The sequence below is a fragment of the Crotalus tigris genome, unplaced genomic scaffold (assembly GCF_016545835.1).
Source record: "Crotalus tigris isolate CLP2741 ecotype Arizona unplaced genomic scaffold, ASM1654583v1 scf7180000018016.4438896, whole genome shotgun sequence".
Classification (NCBI taxonomy): domain Eukaryota; kingdom Metazoa; phylum Chordata; class Lepidosauria; order Squamata; family Viperidae; genus Crotalus; species Crotalus tigris.
In genome coordinates, this window is record NW_024096778.1 from 783,013 (window position 1) to 807,921 (window position 24,909).

The window sequence follows — 24,909 nt, forward strand, 5'->3', positions numbered from 1 at the left end:
ACAACAGTACCTGGCAGAATAAATACTGTGTTGCTACAGCCTTTGCAGTCAGATACACCTTATAAAATTACTGTTGTAGCAGTTTATGATGATGGAGATGGTGGACAAGTGACAGGAAATGGAAAAACAGGTATAATTAATATAACTGTTATCTCAATGCTCTTTTTGATTTTACATAGTAAAGTTCAACTGACGCTGAAGGAGAGCTTAAAGTCTGTAAAGGAAAAAAAGTATATAGAATTACTGTCCTTCAAATTAGTCCTCCAAACCAATTGAAGTAGTGCTATAGAGCCTAGTTGCTATGAGGAAAATTTGCCATTTGTTAACCCAAGTTGAAAAAAATCTTAACATAGTATACCAGGTGAACTCTGAAACTAGCCATTACATTTCTAAAAATACTTATTAAAAATATTTGAACAAATGTCAAATATGGCATAAATTACTTATGGTGAAACATTGACATTTAAATTATTAATTTTATACCCAGTACTCAATTTAAGTGGGGCACATGTAGCTAAATCTCTTGCTGAGTCTAATAGCAATATATTTACATCTGAGTTATTACTATACATATTCTCAGAACAAAATAAATAATTCTCTATGCGCACCATTGGAATTTTCTACAAAAGGCTGATTTTGACAATAAAATAGTGCTGAAAGTATTCAGTTTTAATTTAGGATCCAAAATTATAAATTCACTTTATTTTAGTATGGAAGTTTCAGCCTTTCACAATTTTGAAAGAAGTAAAAATAAAATAGACTTGGCATTAGTTTATTAAATACCTTTTTCCCCTAACTTAATGCATTTAATTCATTTTTTTTTTTTTTAGTTGGGCTGCTTTCTCCTCAGAATATTCGTATATCTGATGAATGGTATACCCGATTCAGAGTGGCCTGGGATCCTGTCCCATCTCCTATCTTAGGATACAAAATTGTGTATAAAGTTGCAGGTAAGATTACAAATGCTGGGCTGCTAACATGCAAATATGGTTTTGGGACTGAATATTATCAGCACCTTTCAATAGTTGTTATCAAAGCAGGTTTTGCTGTAGTTTTGCCAGAGAGGCCTCTACTGACATTCCCAAAGAATTGTTGTCAGTAAAATAGGAATTCTCAATTGGATGAGTCAATTGTCTGGCTCATTATAAAGCAGCTTTATATGTTAATGTGTAGGACTGCAACATTAACATTCTTTTTCATATTTTTTTTCTTCTTCTTCTAAGGTTCGGATGAGCCCATGGAGGTGTTTGTTGGAGAGGTGACTTCATATACTTTACACAACTTATTGCCTAGTACTTCTTACGATGTCAAAGTATATGCTCAGTATGAGTCTGGACTTAGCGAACCTTTGGTGGATCAAGGCACCACATGTAAGGCCAAAGCTCCCCCTCCCCATGTATTAATGCTGATGTAAGAATACTAATAATTGCAATAAGAGACTTCGATCTCTTAGAACCTGCCTGCTCTGTAGGAAAGATACATTTGAAGAAATGTCCTATTATGTTGGGCTTTCAGGGAACATGCCATTGTCCAAGAAATGTTCAATCTCTGAATCACTGTGGGTCATTTTAACATCCTGCTGTTATCTCTGCATTTCATGCGATGAAACATGTCAATTTTCCTGGAACAACTGTGTCTTTTATATAAATGTATGATAGCAGTATCATCCTACCAGCTCTTTTGTGCATGCATGTGATGTCAAAATACACTTATGAAAGGTGCAAGGCTTATGCTTCAAAGCTGCTTTTCATTCTGCCTCTTCTTGCCCTCCCATGGAAGATGCTGAATAGCAGCAACCCTTGTGTTATACATATGTATGTATTAACAGTAGAAGAACAATGACCTCCAGGATAAATGTAAGAAAACAACTGTTTTTACATTTATCCTGGAGGTCGTTGTTTTTCTACTATTAATATGAACATACCTAGGATTCGTATTTTTAAAGTAATTAGGGATAATATATGTATGTATATTTCCAAGATTTTGAAGCTTATAAGCTTTATTAAATATAATGGATGACACACAAATGCACACATATGCACACACATATTTGAATATATATGTTATCAGTACAGGTCCATTTTGGTTGAACATTTAATATCAAATTCAGTTTAAATGCTATATAATAAGTGGAAGATCTGTAAAGCATTATGACTTTATTAATGCTGGTATTTCTATGGCTAGAGCCAGTTAGGAGGCAAAAGCCTTCAGCGTGTAACTGATTAAGGTCTTGTCAGTTTCAAGTGGCAGCCAAGCCCTTGATTGGAGTTCTACCTAATTATCAAATTAAGGTCATAAAGGAGAGCTTGTTATCTTGTGATTAGCTTTTATGAGGGAAGCATAGAACCGCAGAAAAGCTGCTCAGGACGAGACAGCTCATACCTATTCAAAAATCCAGATAATATATAATTATAAGGTTATGCCTGCCAGATGCAGACAAAGAGGAGGACATGTTTGCTTTTGGCCAGATATCTGGTAACCCTAATGCTGAAAGACTTAACATAATTTGTTATAATTGTAGAGTTTATCTCATTTGTTCCAGATGACTAATGGATTGTTTGTTTTTTTTTATTTTCCATAGTATACTTGAATGTTACAGATCTAACAAGTTATAATGTGGGATGGGACACTTTCTGTATCAAATGGTCAGCACATCGGTCAGCCTCTTCTTACAGACTGAAACTGAATCCAGCTGATGGTAATTATGGTTTTGGATGAAAAATTGGTTACATGTCATGACTAATTTACAAAATATCTAGTGATCCTTTTCAGTTATTTAGCATATTTGAATTACATTGTTCATCACCCAAATCTCCATGGATTGGAGATGCTACAAATAATGTCAATAAATAAGTATGAAGTATTGTTGTTTTCAGCCAAAGGGGCATTATTTCAACTGCCGGACAGCTGTTTCTTCTTTGATATCCTTGCTGCCTTTCTGAATTTGTCACAATTATTCAAAATGTCCATATGATCATCAGATGTCCAATAAGATATCAGTTTATTATAAATGTTATATACCTGATTTGAACAAACTTTGCCCCTAATGGTCCTTCATTTATAATTTTCCTTATTACAATTCAGTAATTTATCAATACAGATTATGTCTGTAATGCTTCCTATTTGCATAATATGAATAAATAATTTTGAAATGTTGCACAAACAGAATATGTTACAAGATCACTTTTATTTCCTGTTTTATTTTGGAAAAAAGGTATATATGAGCATTAAGGAACTTTGAAGCAGATGAGAACAAGTATTAAACTTAACTTTCCTGGATCATAATTAAGAATATTGCTTACTAAGCTATTCTTTCTTTGTGTGCTATAGTGGAAGTCAGCTATTTCATACCTTGTCTTTCTCACATTTTGACAATTCACCAGCCTACAGGCAGAATTGCCATGGTTTAGAAGATTAAAAATAAAAATTAAAAAACACATTCCACTATAGAGCTGGTAGTGCTGCCTATAACAATTTCACTTCTTCATGACATATATTATGTTGTGAAGAGCTGTGATGAGTGGTTAGAATGCAGTACTGCAGGCTACTTCTGCTGTCTGCCCTCTGCCAGCAGTTCGATCCTGACTGGTTCAAGGTTGACTCAGCCTTCCATCCTTCCGAACTCAGTAAAATGAGGACCCAGATTGTTGGGGACAATATGCTGATTCTGTAAACTGCTTAGAGATGGTGGTAAAGTGCTATGAAGTAGTATATAAATCTAAGTGCTATAGCTATTATACTGCTTACAAGCAGTAATGTGTACGTAAGGTCCTACAAATTAAGCATTTTTATTCTCACTTGCTTACAGGATCTAGAGGTCAAGAAATAACAGTGCGTGGATCAGAAACCAGTCACTGTTTTACTGGGCTTTCACCTGATACTGAATATAATGCTACTGTCTTTGTTCAGACTCCAAATCTTGAAGGTCCTCCAATCTCTACAAAAGAACGCACATGTAAGTCCAAGATGACAGGAACTGCAATAACAAAACCAGAACAACTTTAGAGAATCTGTAAAGAATATAATGAAAGCATTTTTCTCTGAATATACCATTGGTTTAGTGAATGGATTTTTTCCCCCAGACAACCCAGCTTTCCTTCATTCATGAATTGAAAAATGTGAATTTTTTATGACTGCCAGGATTTCAAAAAACAGCTGGATTCCAGTCTTCACATTCTGCTTACCAGACAAAAATAGGCTTGTTCATGCAGCTAAGCCGTACCTGGGAGCTTGGGGACTTTGTATGATATATGGATCATCCATCACACCTAATACAATATTTGCACTTAAATGAAGCCATTATGGAACATTTAACAACCTGTGGCTTAAAAAAACAACCTTACAATACTTGTTGTATCGCAGATGATATTTGCTTTATAATTATTCAGTGTGCATTTCTTCTCAGTAAAGCTGAACAGCATGTGGCATTAGCCTGAGAAAAGACAACAATCCTTGCTACCTATGTCTATTGTGTTAGGATTTGGATACTTTTCACCCTCTTCCCATTCCTTACCTTTTTTGCAGGGCAAAATAATTAAATTTATAGGTTACAGTACAAGATAGTTACATATCATTTTTAAGGCAACATTTCCAATATAGCATCATGAAAGTACAAGGAGGATGGGTTATGAGGAACATCAAAGATGATCCCTCCTGTTTTATCTTTCACCCATCCCCTATCCTGTCCTTCAGAGAAGGGGCACAGGATGGAGCAGAAGAGACCATTCAGCAATGTACATGCTTTATCCCCAACTCGTATTCTAGGGGAGTTGTAATCTAGCACTATAATAAATGGCCATGGTGATAGAACTTCAGAATCCCTGAAACATATTTGAGCTATAGTTTAGGAGACAGGAGGATCCAAACGTTTGCTGGAACACGTTGGTAAATTTCTAACAACTGATCTGCCAAGAGAGCAGCTTCCTATAGTTCTATTCCACTTGTATTATTTCCCAGCTTACAAAAATGCAAAATATTTTAATTGATTTCCTTTAGTAATCAAGCCAACTGAGCCTCCAACGCCACCACCTACGCCACCTCCACCTCCAACAATTCCACCTGCACGGGATGGTAAGTGTTTGCTTTTGGATGCCTATAAGATCTAAAAATTGTGGGGGATTAAGAGTTCTGGAATTTATCTTGATTCAGAAAACTATAATTAATGGTAATGATAGCTTGTAAACAGTGAAGTAAGTTCTGCTCCAGTGGCATTTAATCATTCCCCTGTTTTCTGTGTATCTATACATTTGAGTTAGCATTTTATATTTTGTTTTGTGGACAGATTTGGCGTACGTCTTAATATCTTTTATATAAATCCAAATAGAGAAAGTTTTTGGGAAAGCTTTTGCATAGCAAAGCTGAATAACAGAGTTAGAAGGGATCTTTATAGGACTTCTAGTCCAATCCTCTGCATGAGACCCTATACCATTTTTTTGACAAATGCCTGTCACTTTGAAAAGTTCCAGTTACTACATCCTATTTTTTTTTATTGTGCTGCATCTTCTGAGTGATTTCTGAATCCAATGTATCTTTTAGTATGCAAGGGTGCCAAAGCTGATATAGTCTTCTTGACTGATGCTTCTTGGAGTATTGGAGATGAAAATTTCAACAAAGTGGTGAAATTTGTTTTCAACACGATTGGTGCATTTGACCTAATAAATCCAAATGGAATTCAGGTTAGTCAGTTCTTAAATATTAAGCAAAATAAATTGTTGGTTTTTTTTGCATACCTTTCAAGTAAATACTGTAGTTATAATATGGCAGTTTCAGTTTTAAAGATCCTGTCACCTGTGACAAAAATGAAAAAGTTAAGAGCCTTTTCATATCTCCCCTCTTCCCTTCCCTTTTCTTCTTTCCTTTTTACATAGTCCTATTGCAACAATTCTCTAAATAACAGATTAATTAAAAAAAAGAAGTCAGGCACACATTTTTAAAAACCCATAATTATTACTAATAAAAAAGATGTGCTTGTATATATATTTATATGTAAGATTTACACATGACCAAGATATATAACATTATAGAATATGAGCTGTTGAACTGTATTTTCTTCAACAATATAACATTACATTTTTGGTGGGGTTTTTTTTTTCATTTTAGGTTTCCTTTGTGCAATACAGTGACGATCCAAAATCTGAGTTCAATTTGAACACGTATGATGATAAGGCCCAGGCCCTGGGAGCCCTTCAGTATATTCAATATAGAGGAGGGAACACAAAAACAGGTAATTTAGCACAACCTCTGAATAGTAGTTTCCAGGGATAGGTTTTCTCATGTTGTTACTGCATAGGTTTTAACTTAGAATGTATTCCAGTGTTATTCCTCCCCTCCCCGCCCTTCCAAAGTCGTGGCTTTAGGTTGATGACCTGAATGAAACTCTTTTCTTGATTCACAGGAAAGGCACTTGCATTTATCAAAGACAAGGTGCTTATATGGGAAAGAGGCATGAGGAAAGGAGTTCCCAAAGTCCTTGTGGTCGTAACGGATGGTCGGTCACAAGATGAAGTGATGAAAGCTGCAGCTGTCATACAGCAGTCTGGTAAGCCACATTTAGATGCCAGGGTTTAATTCTGCAGTCTTCATCAAATCTCAGATTCTGTATCATGGCTGACTGGAATACATACAGTTCAGATTGTGAGTGCTTCATAGCCACTTGTGCCGGAACTAGTGCGTTGGTTGGAGTACTTTAAATACAGGTAAGTCCTTGACCTATAACTATAATGGAACCTGCCTATTATGGTTGTAAGTCACGATGGTCATAAAGTAGGGCATCGTGTGATCAGCCCAATTTTATTAAGTAAATATATGGTTATTAAGAAACCCATTGTTCACTATAGGATCTTTTTGCTGAAAACCAGAAGTAAACACGGGTTTGGGGCAAAAATGTACATTGTGATCCCATGACTGCAGGACACTACAAATGGCCATAAAAATGCAGGGACGTGATGGTGGCCATAGGAACCTCAGAACGAGGTTGCAAGTTCCTTTTGGAAGTCCATCGTAACTTTGAACAGTCACCAAGCAGCCAGTCGTAAGTCGAGGATTACCTGTACTGCTTATCTCTGTATATATTTCCACCATTCATCCCACCTTTATTACTTCATAAGTTCCTCAAGGCAGTGAACATATCTAATGCTCCTTCCTCTTCCTATATCCCTCCCACAACCTCAACCTTTTGAGGGGGGTTGAACCGAGAGAGAGAGAGTGTGTGTGATTGGCCCAAAGTCATCCAACTGGCTTTTGTGCCAAAGGTGAGATTAGAACTCATAGTCCTCTGGTTTCTACATCAGCAACTTCACCACTACACCAGTCTTGGCTCTCAGTATTGGTAATGCAACTTTGACTTCCTCCCTAAGACTTCTGAGATACCCACTTACCTGGGTAGTGTCAGGTTATTGCCCTAATATGATGGGACACACTTTTTCTCAGAAGAACTTGGAGAAACTTCCCTATGTTCATGTTATCTCAACCACTGCTATTGTCTTTGCAGGTTTCAGTGTATTTGTTATTGGTGTAGCTGATGTTGATTACCACGAACTAGCCAAAATTGCAAGTCAGCCAAGCGAACGCCATGTCTTTATAGTTGACGACTTTGATGCTTTTGAAAAGATTGAAGATAACCTCATCACTTTTGTTTGTGAGACAGCTACCTCAAGTGAGTAAAATAATCTTTTTTCAGGATGGGTTAACACATTTAATCCAGTGTAAATCACAATTAAAACATAATCTAACATTTTATTAAGGAAAAGATATTTTTTTCCTCACTATTATATAACCAGAAAGGAAGAGTCAGTAGCAGAATACATGCTCTACATACAGGAGTTCCCAAGCATAGCCTTCGCATATCCAAGTTGAACTTGGAATGATGCTAATGGAAAACCTTGGAAAATCACTAATGATCATTGTAGAATGTTTGGAGGTTGACGGACTAAAGTCCTGACTCTTTAGAAGGCAACTTGCTTTTTTCCTAAAATGAGTATTAACATGAGCACATAACCCTTAGCCCATATTAACATTCCACGCTGTCCTTATCTTGGAGCTCTTAGTGGAGATGGAGTGGCTTGTCTAATGATATCTTTTGAGTTAAAACAGAGAGTTGAACCAGGGAGGTTCTATCTCTTTCTCAGGCCTTTTTCTGAATTTCTGCACTCCTTGTCTCTGAAGGAGAAACTTAGTCATAGTCTGTATTATGGAATCTCAAATCTACTGGTACTTGCACAACATCTCCCCAATAACTTTCACATCGATTCCCAAAGAAAAGCCAAATGAATCGCTGAATGCCCAGATGTAGGAAGACATAAATGACCCCACAAAAAAAAGATGCCAGGCTTTGAACTACTATAACAGCAATGGACAGTCCTGAATAGGATTCACACCTCACTCGGCATCTGCCCGGACTCTCTGTATAAATGGGGCATACTATCCTCCCCTCACTGTTACTGTGGGGTCAAACTATCAATCACATCGTGACCGGCTGTATGCTGAGGGCATATACTGGTCCAGTATCTAATTTTTTTTAATACAAATGATGCTGTGCTTCAGTGGTTAGATCAACTTTCTGGCACCAGGGATCAGTTTCAGGGACACAATTTTTCCTGGACTGGGGGGGATGGACAATGGTTTCGCACATAACCTGGATCCTGTGCATATGCAAATGAAGCTTCAGTTGCTCGCCTGCCGCTTGCGTGGCCCGATTCTTCCATGGATCAGAAGTTGGGGGGTTAGATGGTCTAGACATTGATATTTGAACATAGATCTTTTTAACATTTATATTTTATTGTGTTTTACTAATCTAGGTGAAACGTTAATATATATTGCTGGTCCACATAAGATACATCATTACACGAAGTAAATAAATAAATAAAGAAAGAACCATATTGAAGAAAACTAAGATTGGTGGCATTTGTAGTTCTGTACCTGTGGAGGACATTTGTTTGCAGACAGCTGTATGTTTCTAGTAACAATGCCACTGCTCGCTTATTCATGCTGTATCTGTTTCTTTTTTTCCAGCTTGTCCTCTCATGTACTTAGATGGATATACTTCTCCGGGTAAGAAATAACACATGAATATTCCAGTTTAATAACATCTTACTTTCCTGTTTCTTAATCCCATCGCTGTTCTTTCTGTTTTCTCTTTATTCTGACATATAGGCTTCAGGATGCTGGAAGCTTACAATTTAACAGAAAAATATTTTGCTTCAGTACCTGGAGTTTCCTTGCAATCAGGATCTTTCCCAAGCAACGTGGCATACAGGCTTCACAAAAATGCTTTTATTAGCCAGCCCACTGTGTAAGTATATTACTTTTTTTTCTTCAAATCTTTTCTAATTGCAGAAAATTGACTAGATGGTTGGTTATATTGGACATAGAATTGATAGTACTGAATGCTGAATCCTTGCTAACAATGGTGAGAAATAAAAATACATACAAGATACATACAAAGATAGAAAGTGTGTGTATATATACTGTGTTTCCCGGAAAGTAAGACCTACCCCGAAAATAAGCCCTAGATTGATTTTTGGGGACAGGCCTAATATAAGTCCTACCCAAAAATAAGCCCTAGTTTTGGGGTGGGGCACACGTCTAAAAATCAAGCTAGGGTGGGGGGTTGGAGCTTATCATTGCAGCCAGGCCTCCCATGGATCGACCCTTGCCTCACCGGCCCACTTCTTCTGCGGCTGAAGGAGCAGCTTTGTTCTGCAGCTGAGAATGGAGCTCGGGCCTGCATTTTGCAGTCAGAGGCCTTTCTGGAAGGCCTCTGCAGCCTAGAACCAAGCTATGGATTTGGTTCTCGGCTGCCGAGACCTTCAGGAAAGGCCTCTAACTGCAAAATGCAGGCCGGAGCTCAATTCTCAGCTGCAGAAGGAAGCTGCCCCTTCGGCTGCAGGAGAAGGGGGCCGGCTTGTATTTAATAATCACAAATTGTTGATGTTTTGATCATGGTTCTCCTTCCCACACCCTCTCCCATTGCAGAAAAAAAATTCATCAGACTTCAGCTTGATGAAATTTAGCTTTAAATATAATTCTTGCATATTTTAATAATAGTTTTCAGTGAGTTTGAAGGAAGACTTGGCTTATAAACACACTGAATAATACGGAGAATTTAAATTAGACTTTCTGTCTTTTTGCAGGATAAAAATTTTAGTTCTTATATATAAATATGAGCTGCTTTTGAGTCTTTTAGAGCAGGGGTGTCAAACTCAATTTCACTGAGGACTGCATCAGCATTGTGGTTGTCCTCGGGCTGGATAGGTGTGGCCAGGGTAGGTGTGACCTATTGGTTGGGCATGGCCAATTCTACATCATTCGCGTCAAGGTTGCCTGTGGGGCCTGGGCAGGAGTAGGACAGATCTGAGGGTCTCTGGCAGAAGGGAGTGGGACCAGGGCAAGCGCCAAGGCATGGTCCACTGGAAGAGCCTCACTGTTCCTCTCAGGCCATGTGAGGGGGGCTGGATGGTACCGCAGACTTCCTGGAGCCCTGGGCAGCAGAGGTCAAACACCCAGCCCGGCCCTACTACCCCAAGGGGGTGCCCAGCTGCACTTACCTCCTCCTCAAGGCTGCTGCTGATGTGCTTGCTCTCCTTAGCCAGGTTGCTCATGATGGGTATGAGGGCAAAGTCAGAGGGAAGCCTACTCCCTCTCCATAGGAGAAGACCTGGCTTTGTATCCAAAGCTTCCTTACCAATAGGATGGGAGACCTCCAGGATAGGCCAGGAGGAGGGGGCAAGGGGATGGTGAAAGGGCAGCAGGGCAGGACTAAGACAGGACTTCCCTCAGACCCTCCCTCTCCTTCCTTCCTTCCTTCCTTCCTTCCTTCCTTCCTTCCTTCCTTCCTTCCTTCCTTCCTTCCTTCCTTCCTTCCTTCCTTCCTAAGAACAGAGTGGTGGGAAAATATTTGAGATGAGGGAGGGAGAAAAACAGGCAAAAAACGCAGCTGGGGAGGTGTCACCCTTCGTGAGGAATGAAGAAATGCACACGACCTTTGTCTACTTCACATGTCTGGCTTGGTGGGCTTTGGGGGAGGGAACGCCATGAACAACGTGAGAGTCTACGTTACCTGCGCAATGCCGTTCAGCCCCAGTCTGCCCGATTTCGGCCCGAGTCGACGTTACCTGCGCGATGCCACCCAACCCCCAGCCTGCCCGGTTTCGACAGGCAGCAGGGCACTCTCCTCACGGCGCCGAGAGGCTGAGCCGGGCAGTGCAATGCTCGCCAGCTTTGCACCTTGCTGCCTGCTGAAATCAGGCAGGCTGGGGGCTGAGCGGTGGTGCACTTCTTTTTGAATTTGCGCCACCTGCTCAGCCTCTTGGCGCCCCATTGCCTGCTGAAACCTCTCCCTTAGAGCCCATCAAGCTGGATATGTGAAGTAGGTGAGGGCCATTTGCTGGCCACTTCCAGGCGATGGTGCATTTCTTCATTCCTCACAAAGGTGACACCTCCTTAGTATGCACCCAGGGGGTGGGGCCAACGTGGCAGGGGCCGGTCCCTTGCTGTTTTCAGACTGTCTTGTGGAGCTAAGACTGAATGCGTTTCAGCATAGATGACTACCACAAAATTGTACATTGGCTCCCGGGCAGCCTGGGCCGGGGCCAAGGCGGCAGGGGCCGTTCCCTCACTGTTTCCAGGATGGCTTCGTGGGGCCACATGAAACCACATTGCGAGCCGCATATGGCCTCCGGGCCTTGTGTTTGACAGGTCTGTTTTAGAGGGATGAGTGATCAAGCAAGAATCTTGAGCGCTGTCTAATAAACGACACACTGAAATTCACACAACCTTATTAACCATGACTAAGATTAAATGTTATTTATTTATTAAATTTATATGCCACTTATTTCAATGATTTAATCATGTATTTTTTGGTGAGGGATATATTTCTGCTTTCTTTAATAGGGATATTCATCCGGATGGATTATCAAAGGCTTACACGATAATATTTTTATTCCGTCTTCTCTCAGAAACCTCTAATGAACCATTTGCAATTTGGCAGATAACAGACAGAAATTACAAACCACAAGTTGGAGTAGTTCTTGACCGTAAGGCCCCACCCCTCCCCATGAACTATGGACTGAATGTATGAATAGAATGGACAGAAGTTGTTTTACTTTTGGAATATTTCAAAATATTTCTACATAGTAAAATAGTAAAATTTTACTCTGACAGACACTCTGACAGATATTCAGTATCAGAAATCAGTTGAACAGAATATTGCTAGGCAGATTGCAACTAATTTGCCATCGACATACAAGGTGTGTAATGTTTAGGTGGGTTGCGAGTTGCCAAGCTGCAGTTATTTAATGCAATTTTTATATGAAACAATTCAGCCAATCCTTTGATCTGAATTTAAAAGGTGTACCTTTTTTTAGAGAATTAGGAAGCAACAAATTAATTTAGAGAAAGAACTTCCAGTAACTTTACCTGAACTCTTAAATAATTTTTTTTGCAAAATTGGGGAAGAAAAAGGTTTTGTTTTTCTAAGTGTTATCCCAGGCTCTCCTTTGTGAGTCCATCTAAAGATTGGTAACCTGCCGGCAGTAGCAGTAAAGTTTGTCAGCATTTGTGAACTTAACAGTAGACACAAAGTATTGCTTTAGTTGATACTATTCTACTTATATGTTAAAAAGAATAAATATACTAAGAAATTCCACTTTCATATTTATATTGGAGAAGTCTTCCTTCAGGTTGCCATAAGTTGTGATTCTTCCCCATGGCATGCACGTTCTGACTCAATAATTGGCAAGTTGCTAGACGTTTCCTCTCATGTTCTCTCCTGTTTCAGTCATAGACACTTCATGTTGCATTAAGCATCTCAATTCATTGATTCATTTCAAAGCAACACTTTGGATTACCAGAATTGATCGATTGAATGATTTACGCTCTGACATGGAACTCTATTTGTAGGGAATATAATACCCCAAAGTATTAAGTGATTCAGCAGCTTAGAATTTTTTGTTTAAAAAAACCCCTTGACTTTAACCTTGTAGTCTTTTATATTGTAAAATAAATACTAATACCGTATATTCCGGCGTATAAGACAACTTTTGAGAGCGTCGAAACAGCCTCCAAACTCGGGGGTCGTCTTATATGCCAAGTCGTCTTATACGCCGGAAATAAGGTAGTTTCCGGCATATAAGACGACTTTCTAGGCTTGCGACTCAGTGTCGATCGTCTTGCAACCCGGCGTCGAACTAGGGGGTCATCTTATACGCCGGGTCGCCCTATACACCGGAATGTACAGTAATCTTATGTTACAAGCAAGCTTCATAGTGTCTGTTGTAACAGCCGTTCTGTGTATTTCTATTATTTATATAGCAATCCTAATTAAGGTATTGGTGAAAGGGAATCTCCCTGAATAGTCTTATGAATTAGGTTTGGAAATGGGTGTGGATAAATTAAGGAGCTGCTTTGAGCTACCATGAAAAGATGCAGCTGTTTTAAAAATTAGAGACAGGGGCTACATTTCTGTATCTTGTGATCTGAATTACCTTTTGGAATTAATCTGATACATTAGATAGTCCTATATCCGTATCTTTAATATTATGTATTTCTCCCTAGCTTCCAGCAAAGTGCTCTCATTCTTTAACAAGGACACAAGAGGAGAAATTCAGACTGTAGCATTTGAAGGTGATGAAATAAAGAAACTCTTTTACGGAAGTTTCCACAAGGTAAAATCATCTTCTGTAGATTATTATGAATAGGAAAGTCATTATGAAAGCAAATAAAACCTCTCTGGTGGTGGATAGATATAGAGCAGTGATTCTCAACCTGTGGGTCGGGACCCCATTTGGGGTCGAACGACCATTTCATGGGGGTCGCCAAACAACGCAGTCCACCATTTTTTCCCCCCTTTTCCTTAGCTGTGATACTCCCTTTTATTCTATTGGCTTTTGAAAGCCAATAGAATAGACTCCCTTGAATAGAGTCTAATTCTATTGGCTTTCAAAAGCCAATAGGAATTGTCCAGGCTGTCTCTGCCCTGCTGAGCCCGCCAAAAGTCCCATTCTGCAAATGGTGCTGCACCAGTTGAGTAGTCCTCGACTTACGATCGGTTGAGCAGTCCTTGACTTACGACCGGTTGGGGGTCGCGGCATTAAAAAGGTTGAGAACCACTGATATAGAGAGATAAAAATAATTTATAAATATTACAGCAAATAACATTTTCAAATAATTGGTTTGAATGCATACTGAAAAATGCTCAAGTTTACTCTGAAACAAATGCCAACGTTTTTATCATTGGCTTTCCTTACATAGATCAGCATCCTTAACTCAGATTTCATATATTCTGATTATTATTATTAGCACAACTCAGCACATTGTCTTAATTTGTTGTTTGACCAGTTAGTTGACCAGTTGTGTTTCTCCAATTGAACCATTGGACAATGTGCAGCAAAAACTAAAATATACCTAATATACCTATTGTGGTGAAAATAGTCAGCGATAAGCAGGTTTTATCCATATGTGAGTGTGACCATTCCGGTCCCATGTACATATGGAGCTTATGCATTTGTATTATTTATATTTTTTGAAGGCAAGTACAGAGCTATCTCTGAAAGGAAGTAAATGTGAAAATGGTTATGGGAGAAAGAGCATTGTGTACCAGGAGGACAGCTCTGTTTGAAGCAGAGTGGAAGAAGCAGACAATCATAGTTGTTTCTCTAAGGATTTGTTTATCACAATTCTACAGATGGATTAATTCTACCGGAATATTTTGCCAGAGTATAATGTGGTGTTAATTCAGTGCATTGCATTTCCATTCACTGAAAAATAGCTAACTTGGCTTTTTGTGAAATATTTGCTTTGGCATACTATTTTGGGTTTTGGCTACAATGAAAGTCTTGGGGAAGATGTTGGCCTAGTTAACATCTTGTCAAGGAACTCTTATAGAAACAGATGTTTTATGTTTGTTGACTTGCCGTCAGTGGGCCAAATATACATGGCAAGAGTCTTCTGTGAAGTCGTCCTTGCCATTTTTTTAATGGAAGACTAATAAAAGAAGGATCTGATTAACCTAGGAAACAAGATAACAATTTACTAAAAGGAAAGTTTTAAAGTGTCTTGATACTTTTCTTTTTGCCTTATTCTTTCAAAAGGAAAAGGGAAAAAACTGACAGAAGACTATTTTTTAATCTAGATCAGTGGTTCTCAACCTTTCTAATGCTGCGACCCCATAATACAGTTCCCCATGTTGTGGTGACCCCCAACCACTTATACATCCCCGGGTGCCAGGGGCGTGGCCAAAGAAAAGGGGGGAAAATGGCGGACAGCCTTGTTTGGCGACCCCCGTGAAATGGTCGTTCGACCCCAAATGGGGTCCCGACCCACAGGTTGAGAACCACTGATCTAGATGCTATTTTCATTCCTGCCAAATCCGCTCTGTCCCACGGCTGTTCTCAGCTGTCTAGTATGTTAGGTGTATTCTTTTTTATCTTAGATAATTGACCTTGTCTACTACGAGAGAAGTTGAGAATAAATGAACTGAATTGAGTTCCAGATCTGCAGCAATGGACCCATCCTGGTTTCGTTGTTATTGTTTGTTGTTAGAGAGGAGTTTGTAGTTCATGCATAGGAGTCAGCATTAACTTTAGAAAACTTTCTCCTGTCTCTGTCATAATTTTCATTTATTTTCTTCTATTTATTATTTGATGGCAGTATTTTTACGAGATAACAAACTAATCCACAACCCAATTTTAAAAAGGCCCAGTTATATGCTATTGTGTGTGTGTGTGTGTATTTAGCAAATCTTAAGCTAAAAAACTCATCTCCTTCATTTCATCTGCTCTGTTCAGTTCAATTTGAAGTTGTTCAGCAGTTAACCATTAGCCTATAGGTGAAGATGCTGTTAATGTTTTATTACACCATAATAAATTGAGAGTTTTAAGAGATATTATAGTCTATACAGCAATAATAACAAATACAAACACACAAGACACATAGACACAGAAGACATAATCACAAACTATAGTTAATGGGCAGATTAAAATTCTTATAGTATTTTAATGCATGATATAACAGGTTGTGATTTTAGTCATACTTATTAATCAAAGTTATTTCTGAATAAATAATACATATTGAATTGTTTTATCCAAAATCACTGAAAAAACATTTTTTAAAATTTAGTTATGTGCTTTCCTGCTGATCCAATTCTATTATTATAACAAGTAAGGTGTACCTTGAGTTTAAAGCTGTATGATTGTAAATAAAGTAATAAAGATGTATGAATTACAGATTTGGATGTAAAAATGGTAAAATGACACTTGATGAGTTTTTAATCAATTGGAAAGAGACATTTCTTAAATTTCTGTTTGGAAACTGAACATCAGTGTGAAGTGGTTTTCCATTTCTTACAGAGTTATAATTCAAAAGTATTATTCACCATTTGATGGGTCTCATAGCATTTGTTCTATATAGATTCCAAGGAAAGACTATTTTTCACCCTAATAAGGCCTCTCCACCAGATGTTCTTCAGTTCCAAAATGTATCAGATATACTGTATGAAGACTGTTGTGGTTACAAAGCTTGCAAAAATATAGTGGGAATAATTTTGATATTTTCATTCATACTAATATATATTCTATATAATTGAAATCAGTCAATATTCTAGCTGTACATTTGAAAAGGGATGTCTGACAGAATAATGGTATTTAATAATAGGAAAGTTTCTCCAAAATGTGTAATGAGTAAAAATATCATATTACATTTTTAGTCTAGTGTTACAAAAAAAAATGGAAAATGTCATTTCCACTCCATTTTATTTCTGCTGCTTAGTTTCTATGAATAGGAGAGAGTTTTGGAAGGATTATTTTTGCAAACTTTACTGGTTATGGAAAAATAAACTTTTGGAACAAGCAACGGCTGCAACAACAAAAAGCTTCCTATAGTCTTTATGTCTTTATCACTAGTTGGTGTTATATTTATATGGTTCTTGGTGACATTGGTTCATAGCATATGTTTGTATAGATTATCGCACCCTTTATCCAGACCTATTCCAAAGCTGAGTGCAAACAAAAGTTGTCAAGTCACTGCTTCTTTATTGTCGGAATACAATGAAGTACATATAGTGGAGCTGCCACTTTCATTGAAAAGGACACTTTTACACATAAATACACTATAGAAAACCTGTGTATTTGTGCCTCTTTGCCTTCAAGATTTTGGCCAATTTCTATATACATTGAACTATGGTTTGAACTAAAAGCTTTACTTCTAAAACCATGAAGAATTAACCAGGTTTTTGTTATGCTTCTTCTGAATAATTTTCCTCTAGGTTCATCTTGTTATAACATCCACAAGTGCTAAGATTTATGTTGACTGTGTTGAAATTATGGAAAAACCTATTAAGGAAGCTGGAAATATCACAACTGATGGCTATGAAATCCTTGGTAAATTACAGAAAGGTGATAAGAAAACAGCACCAGTAAGTAGTAAACTTTTCTAAATTAAATTTTAAAATCTTTATTAAAGACATCACAACATGTCTTTATCACAACCGTTGTCTCATCCAAGTCACAGGCAACAAGCCTGTTAGGAGAGGAGACGAAGTTTCTTTTCACTCTCTTGTTCAGAATCTCCTCCTCACACACAACTTGCCAAGGTCCATACTTAAAGCACTTCCTGATCAAACCCTGATATGATAGTTGATTAAAAAGATTTGTCCCCTGCCCTCCCATCATTTCATATAAAAGCTTTATCCAGCAGCCATTGCAACTTTGCCAGTGTTGATGTCCTTGAAATGGATTCTGGTACAGCCCCTGCTTGAAGGGCTGGCTAACTAACCCAACTATTCTGGCTGTCACCAGCCTCCAAACTTCTGTTTTTAGAGGAAGTTGTTAAAAAATGAGGAGCTGCCAGCTAAGAGATTCTAGAAAATATGGATTATCTTAGTTCAGGTTAATATATGGGAGAGAAACCACACTGGTCACTTAGATAAGGGAGTGTGACTCTCCCTTTGTAGGATTTTTCAGTGACTTTCCAAACCATCAGTCATGATCCCCAATCCTGGTGGGAACAATTATAGAAGTGAGAATTCTCTGCCAGAGCTCTCCTTTTACGGAATGTCTTGCATCCAAAATAAGATCTGGCTCCTGATATTCAAGATATCTTCTACTCACTCCTTAGTCCCCAATATTCTTGTTTTTAACTAAGAGGAGTGAAGAGTGAGTAAACATATAGCTGAGCTGGAGGTTATTATGATACTGATGATTATGACTGTTATTATTATTATATAAATATTGTTATAAAGCTGATATATTTTGTTTTTCTTTATCCGGTCTGCTGCTTAAAGCCAATTAAAGCAGGACACGAGCATTTTAAATAAATGCATGAATAACTGTTTTGAGTTTCAGAGTTGCATATTATCCAAAGGCTGTAGCTCTAAAAATTTGATAGAAAACTTCTCAGTTGTCTGAGTTCAGATAGAGTGTATATAGATTGTATGCAGACTGTTGGCTTCCATCAAAATTCACTCATATTCTTCAAAGTATTCCCACAATATTTGGCTTAGAATAGAAACAGAACTTTTCTTTTAGTAGCATCAACCTCTGAGTCAGTTGCATGACTCAGTCATAAATGTCACAGAGTCTTTGGCTGGGAACAATATGTTTATTATTTTAAGTAACTTTCATTGCTAATGATAAACATATCAGTCAGTGGCCATGCTTCTTGGGGATTCTGAATACTGTAGTCTTAATATATTTGGAAGGCACAAGGTTGGCAAAGTCTAATATATAGCACCACCACAATACTGATTTTGCTATGTATCTCTTGTTCTGTACACAGCTATCCCTCCCATAAGATCAACAGAAAATCAGTAATAATACATAACAAACAGTAAAAAGTGTTTTGTGGTTCTTAACTACTTTGGAAATGATTTTTCCCTACTGTCTCAAAATGGGATGAAATGCATGTTCCTCCTGTGCTTGTTGGTGTCCCCACCCCTGTACCTCTCATTTCATGTGTCACACAATCTACTCCAAAATATAAGTCATTAAATGAAATTTTAATTACTTGCTGGAGTTTAGGGTACTGTGCTAAATAATTGATTTTAATACCATGTTGAAAGGAAAGCTTTTGAAATTCCCCTTTTGGTAATGGCTTCAGAATTCAAGTTTTTCTTTCCAGTCATCCCATTAGCAGCCTTTCAGGAGAAATGCTTTTGGAGTCAGATAGACAGATTGTGTGCCTCTAGGTATGTCTGGAAAGGTGAAAGGGCAGGAAACATTTTTGTCTCTAGAACAGTGTTTCTCAACCTTGACAATTTTAAGGCATGTGGAATTCTGGGAGTTGAAGTCCACATGCCTTAAAATTGTCAAGGTTGAGAAACACTGCTCTAGAAACAGGGGTCGTTCTGCTTGTTATTTTGTATAAGTGGCAGAGCTCTTAAAGATGAAGGTCGGTTATGCAATAATGTCGGTCTTCCCAGGTAAACCAGATAGGAAATACGACTAGGTGAGCTAAATCTACTTTATTGTAAGGCTATATATACGGAATCTTGCAGATCTGAAAGTACAGCTTCCTGTCTGTTAGTTTTAACTGCTACAGCCATTAGGACAGGCCCTTCCCAAATTTATTTTTTTAACTGTTAAAATGATTTCAGACTCCAGCCTCTCATGTACAGTAGATTCCTAAGCAGCATCTCCTTTCTCTTTCCTCAAAGCTATCCATGCATTTGATTACAATTAATCCAGTTTTATAGGAATCGTGTGAACTACCACAGGGACCTGAGGTAAACCGCTTTGTGACCATTTTCTTAGTTTCCTGTATTAATGTCCTTGGTGTGGTAATAGGAATGATACTTGGCTGGCATAGCTGAAAGAAAGACAGTACCATTGTTTTGTTTAAACTGCAGGATTTTGGACTTGAAGATTAATTCAGATATAACTTTAAATACACTTCCATTTCTGCTTTATAGTTTGATATACAGAGCTTTGACATTGTGTGCAATGCAGTTTGGACCAGCAGAGATAGATGCTGTGACATTCCTTCTAAGGTAAATATATAGGAAATGTTTAGAGAGATTTAATACCTCATATCAAGAGCCTGAGCTTGTTCCTCCAAGAGAACAGTGTGGGATAACAGCCTTAAACAATCTCTTTTGGGAATAATAAATTATCTATTGGATTCTGAATCATACTGAATGCAGGAATGTAACTTCACCAGAGCATATTCTAAATATTGCAGTCCAGATAGCCTATTGTAGAAAAAACAGTTTAGCTTGTCACTTTCCATTTACGTTTTCAGAATCTAAGACTGTATTCTTAAAAAAATATTAAATATACCTAGTATTCCCTTATCTTTCATTTAACTTACTATTTTTTTTTATAAATCTCTTGTGGACTTTGAGGTGGAATCTGTCTAGGATAAGGAACAGTGAAACAACCGATTGTAGCTGTTGATAATGTAGCATATTAGGGAAAAATCAGCCAGCAGCATTTGTATCAATATGCAACTAGACCATGTTCATTTTGAAGGAGAGGGAGAATAAATGAAGGGAGATGAGTTGAGAAAAACCAGCAGGCAGAAGATAACTTAAAGAACTTCATAGAGAAGAGAGAAATAAGTACCGTATATAATTTTACTGGAATAATTCATTGATTTTAACTACTGTGCTTCAGTAGATTTCCCCAGAAATAGTAAATTTCTGGAGTCTTTTTTAGACTTCCGCCAACACCATTTTCTGCTGAAACCAATCTATGTTATTTAATGATACAATTTTGCTTTATATCCCACTGTTCTAAAAAACAGAATGGAAGCAGTGACAGTTCTCAAGATACGGTGTGAATTATGTTCTTTTTAATTTATATTAGCACCAGATCATAGGAAAGCTAACACTTCAACTTATAATTATATATCAGCATTGTATAATATTGTAGAAGTCAGTATTTAACTGGGTTGATGTTGAGTGTAAAATAGAAGCTGCATTAAAATCATATTTAGTTATTTTTATATTTAATGCAAATTGAATTTTACTTTAAATTAAAAGTGTTAATTAATATGGGAGTGAGTAGAATACAGCCTTAGAATATATTTTGTAAAATAAATCTTAGAATGCGTGAAGAAAGTACAGAGTGCTGTAAACATGTGGAAAGGGTGTGTTTCCCCAGCAGAGCAATCAGTTTTTGCTTTTATGTAGACTTCAATATCAGATATAGTTATAGTATACAGTAAATTATCCACCTGTAAGATTACAATTGTTTTCTCTGTTAGGAAAAGATCATTTTAAAACTGTCATGTCATGTTTTGCTTTAAATTTCAGAGGGATGAAGCAAAATGCCCATCATTGCCAAATGCTTGTACATGTGTACAAACCAGTGTGGGGGCTCCAGGACCTCCAGGACCTGCTGTAAGTAAAAATAAATATATTGTAATTATAAGCCATATGGATAAGCCTATGTTTAACTTCTAAAAGCTTAATTGAGTCTGGATCAATATCAGTTGAAGACTAGAACACAGATAGTCCTTGACTTATGACTGGACCCGAAGGTTGGAAAGACCCAACAGGGAACTTAAAACTTTGATCCAAAGTTCTGGTGGTTGGGCCCCCTCTGCAATCACATGACTGCACTTAAGGCACTCAGCAATATGGCCATGATCCCTTATCTGGGTTTTGGCAAATCTGTGCCATAGTGAACAATGGTCCAATTAACCAGCCACGGCATTCACCACATTCATATTACAACTGCCATGTTCATTTTACAATCACCAAGAAAGATTGTAAAGTTATGACTTAGGATCATAATGGGCAGGACTGAGGACTGCCTGTATCATCTTTTGTAGTGGCAAGTAGTTAACTTCATCCCTAGTTTTGGCACAGTAACACCAGTCAGCAGCCATTATTTGTGTGCTCATTTCCTAGAGTAGATACAGGGCTGAGGGACCTCTCTTACCGGTATAATTATATCAGTGGTGGGGTTCAGCCAGTTCGCACCAGTTTGGTAGAACCGGTAGCTAATTTTTTGTTGCCCAGGCCCAGAATGGACTTCCTGAAGCGGCATCCACACGGAGAACCGGTTGTTCACATATTTGAATCCCACAACTGAGTTATATGCCTTGGGCTGTGTAATGACAATGCACTTCTGTAACACAAGTGTGGAAAACCTGCTACCATCCACATATCATTAGCTCAAGTTTGGAAATGAATTGTTCAGGTAATGATGGAAGCCAGTGAAATGAGCAAGAAGACTTTATAAAAGAAAAATTTCCTAACTTCTAACTCTGTGAAAGGGATGAAACTGATTCAACATGATTGACACAGATCAGATGAATGCCACTCCTAAGGGCTGTTTAAATGAGAGGAAAGAGGCATGCTGTTCAAAGAAAATGATCTCACACATTGTAATGTATTAGTGATTAATGACAAATATTTAGCAGTTAATCATTTTAGCCTTCCTCCTTGTTTTATCACTTCTGCCTTCCTGAGGAAATAAAATGTGCAGCTTGTAGCCCCTAAACATTGTTTTTATCTTTTAATGGTGGGCAATCTCTTTGTAGCTATGCTTGAAAGATTTTTTTCAGAATGAATAATACTAGGTCCTTCAGAAAATTGTGAGAAGATAGGATGTTCTGTATAGAAAATTTAAACATGATAGTCTTTATCTCTTTGTTTCCCATGTGTTTGTTTTTCTGGATTTTAGGGAGCTCGAGGTATCAGTGGTTCAAGAGGCGAAAGAGGCTTAAGTGGACCTCCTGTGAGTATTTATGTATTCAATTTGTATAACTGCCCATCTCAAATCAGTGACCCTTGGCAACGCACAATCATAAAAACTATTAAAACAGTCAAAACATAACGCAAAAAAGAAATACAAATAGCAACCAAGATGTATCATAATCCATTGGTGTCAACTTTACCTGGAAATGGGGCTCTTCCCAGACTCGGGACCCCAGGCCGAGACACATAAGGTCTTCAAGATCTTCTTCCTCTTGGGGGGGGGATGTTCAGAGAGCAGGAGCTACAGCAGAGAAGGCACTTTGCCTGGTTCTCACCAGCCAACATTCATTGGCTGAACAGGACCTGGATTGGACAGGTAGAAACAACTAGAAGAAGACAGCATCTCAGATAACCATGGTTCCAAGCCATGAAGGGCTTTAAAGGTGACAACCAGCACCTTGAATTGCACCCAGAAAAATACTGGCAGCTCCCAAAGCAGTGGGGTTACATATATGCAGGATAGCCAGCACCATTTACAGCCCATGCAGCTGCGTTCTGTTCCAGCTGAAGCTTCTGAATGCTACTCAAGAACAGCTCCCTGTAGAGTATGTTGCATTAGTCTAAATAGGATATCACGAGGGCATGGATCACAATTAGCAGACCCTTCTGATCCAGGACAGGTGCAGTTGGCACACAATCTGAAAGTGTGCAAAAGCCCAATTAGCCATGGCTATCACATGCTTTTCCAGCAGGAGCCGATTGCCTCCCGCTATCCTTAGCTATATAACATTTCTATGGGAGACATAATATCTGAAAAGTCTAATTAGTTACAGCATCCTATTGAAAGTACACTAAATGGCAACTTTTTTTTTACCTGCAATAACTTTAGTATTACTGGCACTTGCATTGGAGAATCCATATGCCTATGAGTTAGTTTAAAAAATAAGAATGGCAATTTTGCCGGTTTTTGTTTTTCCTTTTGTTGGTACTAGTTTATGTAAGCAACCCCAAGCAGTCCAAGTGTAAGAAAATTCCTTTAAAAAAATACAAGAAATTTCATTTATCTACAGTAATTGAATTGAGTTCCTAACGCTTCGAAGCAATGCCGTTCCCATAAATTTCAGTTTAGCATTTATGCTCATCTATTTAAAGATCTTGGAAAGTACATAGCTCTGCATGTACCATTTCCAGAAAGAAAGGCCTATCACCCTAGCTGGGGAAGATGGGGAGTGCAACCCAACACTTCCGGAGGCAATCATGTTCGAGAAAGCAATTGTTTAGTCACTTGTTATCACCAAAGACTTGACTCCAATCTTGTGTAACTTTTTTGAAAAATATATATTTTTTTCTTTTGTTATTTTCAGGGGCCACCAGGTGCTCGTGGAGATCCAGGCCCTCCAGGCCCTCAAGGGCCATCAGGACCACAAGGAATGAATGGGCTTTCCATTACAGGAGAACCTGTAAGTAAGAATGCTGTTTGGCCAGGATAAGAGACGAAGTGCGGTATAATAAATGCTTTCTGATTTCCCAGTATATTCAGATGTATGCTAAGTAAGTCAAGGTGTATAAGTGCACCAAACAGATTTCTAAATACTGCGGGATTTGTAGATTCTGCATAAACATAGAGACATGCTGTGCTTATTTGAGTTTGCATTTGATCTGCTTCTTTGCTCGCCTTTTCAGGGAAATACGAGAAGCTTAAGTATTTCTTTTAATGTTTTATTGGGTGGAAATGTTGTCTAATAAACTATCATGCTTACTTCCCGTGATGTGAATGAAAGGAAAGCCACACACTACATGCCCAAATGAACCCTTGTTTGCTCTAATGCAGTGGTTCTCAACCTGTGGGTCGGGACCCCATTTGGGGTCGAACGACCATTTCACGGGGGTCGCCAAACAAGGCTGTCCGCCATTTTTTCCCCTTTTTCTTTGGCCACGCCCCTGGCACACGGTGATGTATAAGTGGTTGGGGGTCACCACAACATGGGGAACTGTATTATGGGGTCGCGGCATTAGAAAGGTTGAGAACCACTACTCTAATGGGTTTTGAGGCTTAAAGATAAGCACGTCTGTTAATTAGACCCATGAGTTTATTTTTGAGGAAATAAACAAAAGAATGATCTTTTTTAATTCTAGGGACGTCAAGGGCCAAAGGGTAACCCTGGAGAACCTGGACTACCAGGGCGATCAGTAAGTTCCTTTGCTATTTATTTTCCTTTCTTCCAAAAGATACTCTGCTTGTAGGCCTGATTCCGGGGCACCTCGACCTACTT

General features: G+C 38.3%; 1 protein-coding gene across 8 annotated transcripts in view; it reads left to right on the forward strand.

Annotated features, from left to right (window-relative positions):
- Positions 1–24,909, forward strand: part of COL12A1 (collagen type XII alpha 1 chain) — a 135,524-nt gene that overhangs the window by 91,526 nt on the left and 19,089 nt on the right. For all 8 annotated transcript variants that reach the window (XM_039346632.1, XM_039346637.1, XM_039346633.1 and 5 more), the window contains 20 exons: positions 1–130; positions 831–950; positions 1,224–1,370; positions 2,582–2,698; positions 3,809–3,955; positions 4,996–5,070; positions 5,536–5,675; positions 6,100–6,223; positions 6,395–6,538; positions 7,490–7,654; positions 9,010–9,048; positions 9,151–9,289; positions 11,890–12,032; positions 13,552–13,661; positions 17,258–17,407; positions 19,901–19,978; positions 21,245–21,331; positions 22,623–22,676; positions 24,001–24,096; positions 24,773–24,826. In XM_039346632.1, coding sequence (XP_039202566.1) covers positions 1–130; positions 831–950; positions 1,224–1,370; positions 2,582–2,698; positions 3,809–3,955; positions 4,996–5,070; positions 5,536–5,675; positions 6,100–6,223; positions 6,395–6,538; positions 7,490–7,654; positions 9,010–9,048; positions 9,151–9,289; positions 11,890–12,032; positions 13,552–13,661; positions 17,258–17,407; positions 19,901–19,978; positions 21,245–21,331; positions 22,623–22,676; positions 24,001–24,096; positions 24,773–24,826 — 2,259 coding nt within the window. The remainder of the gene's footprint in view (positions 131–830; positions 951–1,223; positions 1,371–2,581; positions 2,699–3,808; positions 3,956–4,995; positions 5,071–5,535; positions 5,676–6,099; positions 6,224–6,394; positions 6,539–7,489; positions 7,655–9,009; positions 9,049–9,150; positions 9,290–11,889; positions 12,033–13,551; positions 13,662–17,257; positions 17,408–19,900; positions 19,979–21,244; positions 21,332–22,622; positions 22,677–24,000; positions 24,097–24,772; positions 24,827–24,909) is intronic.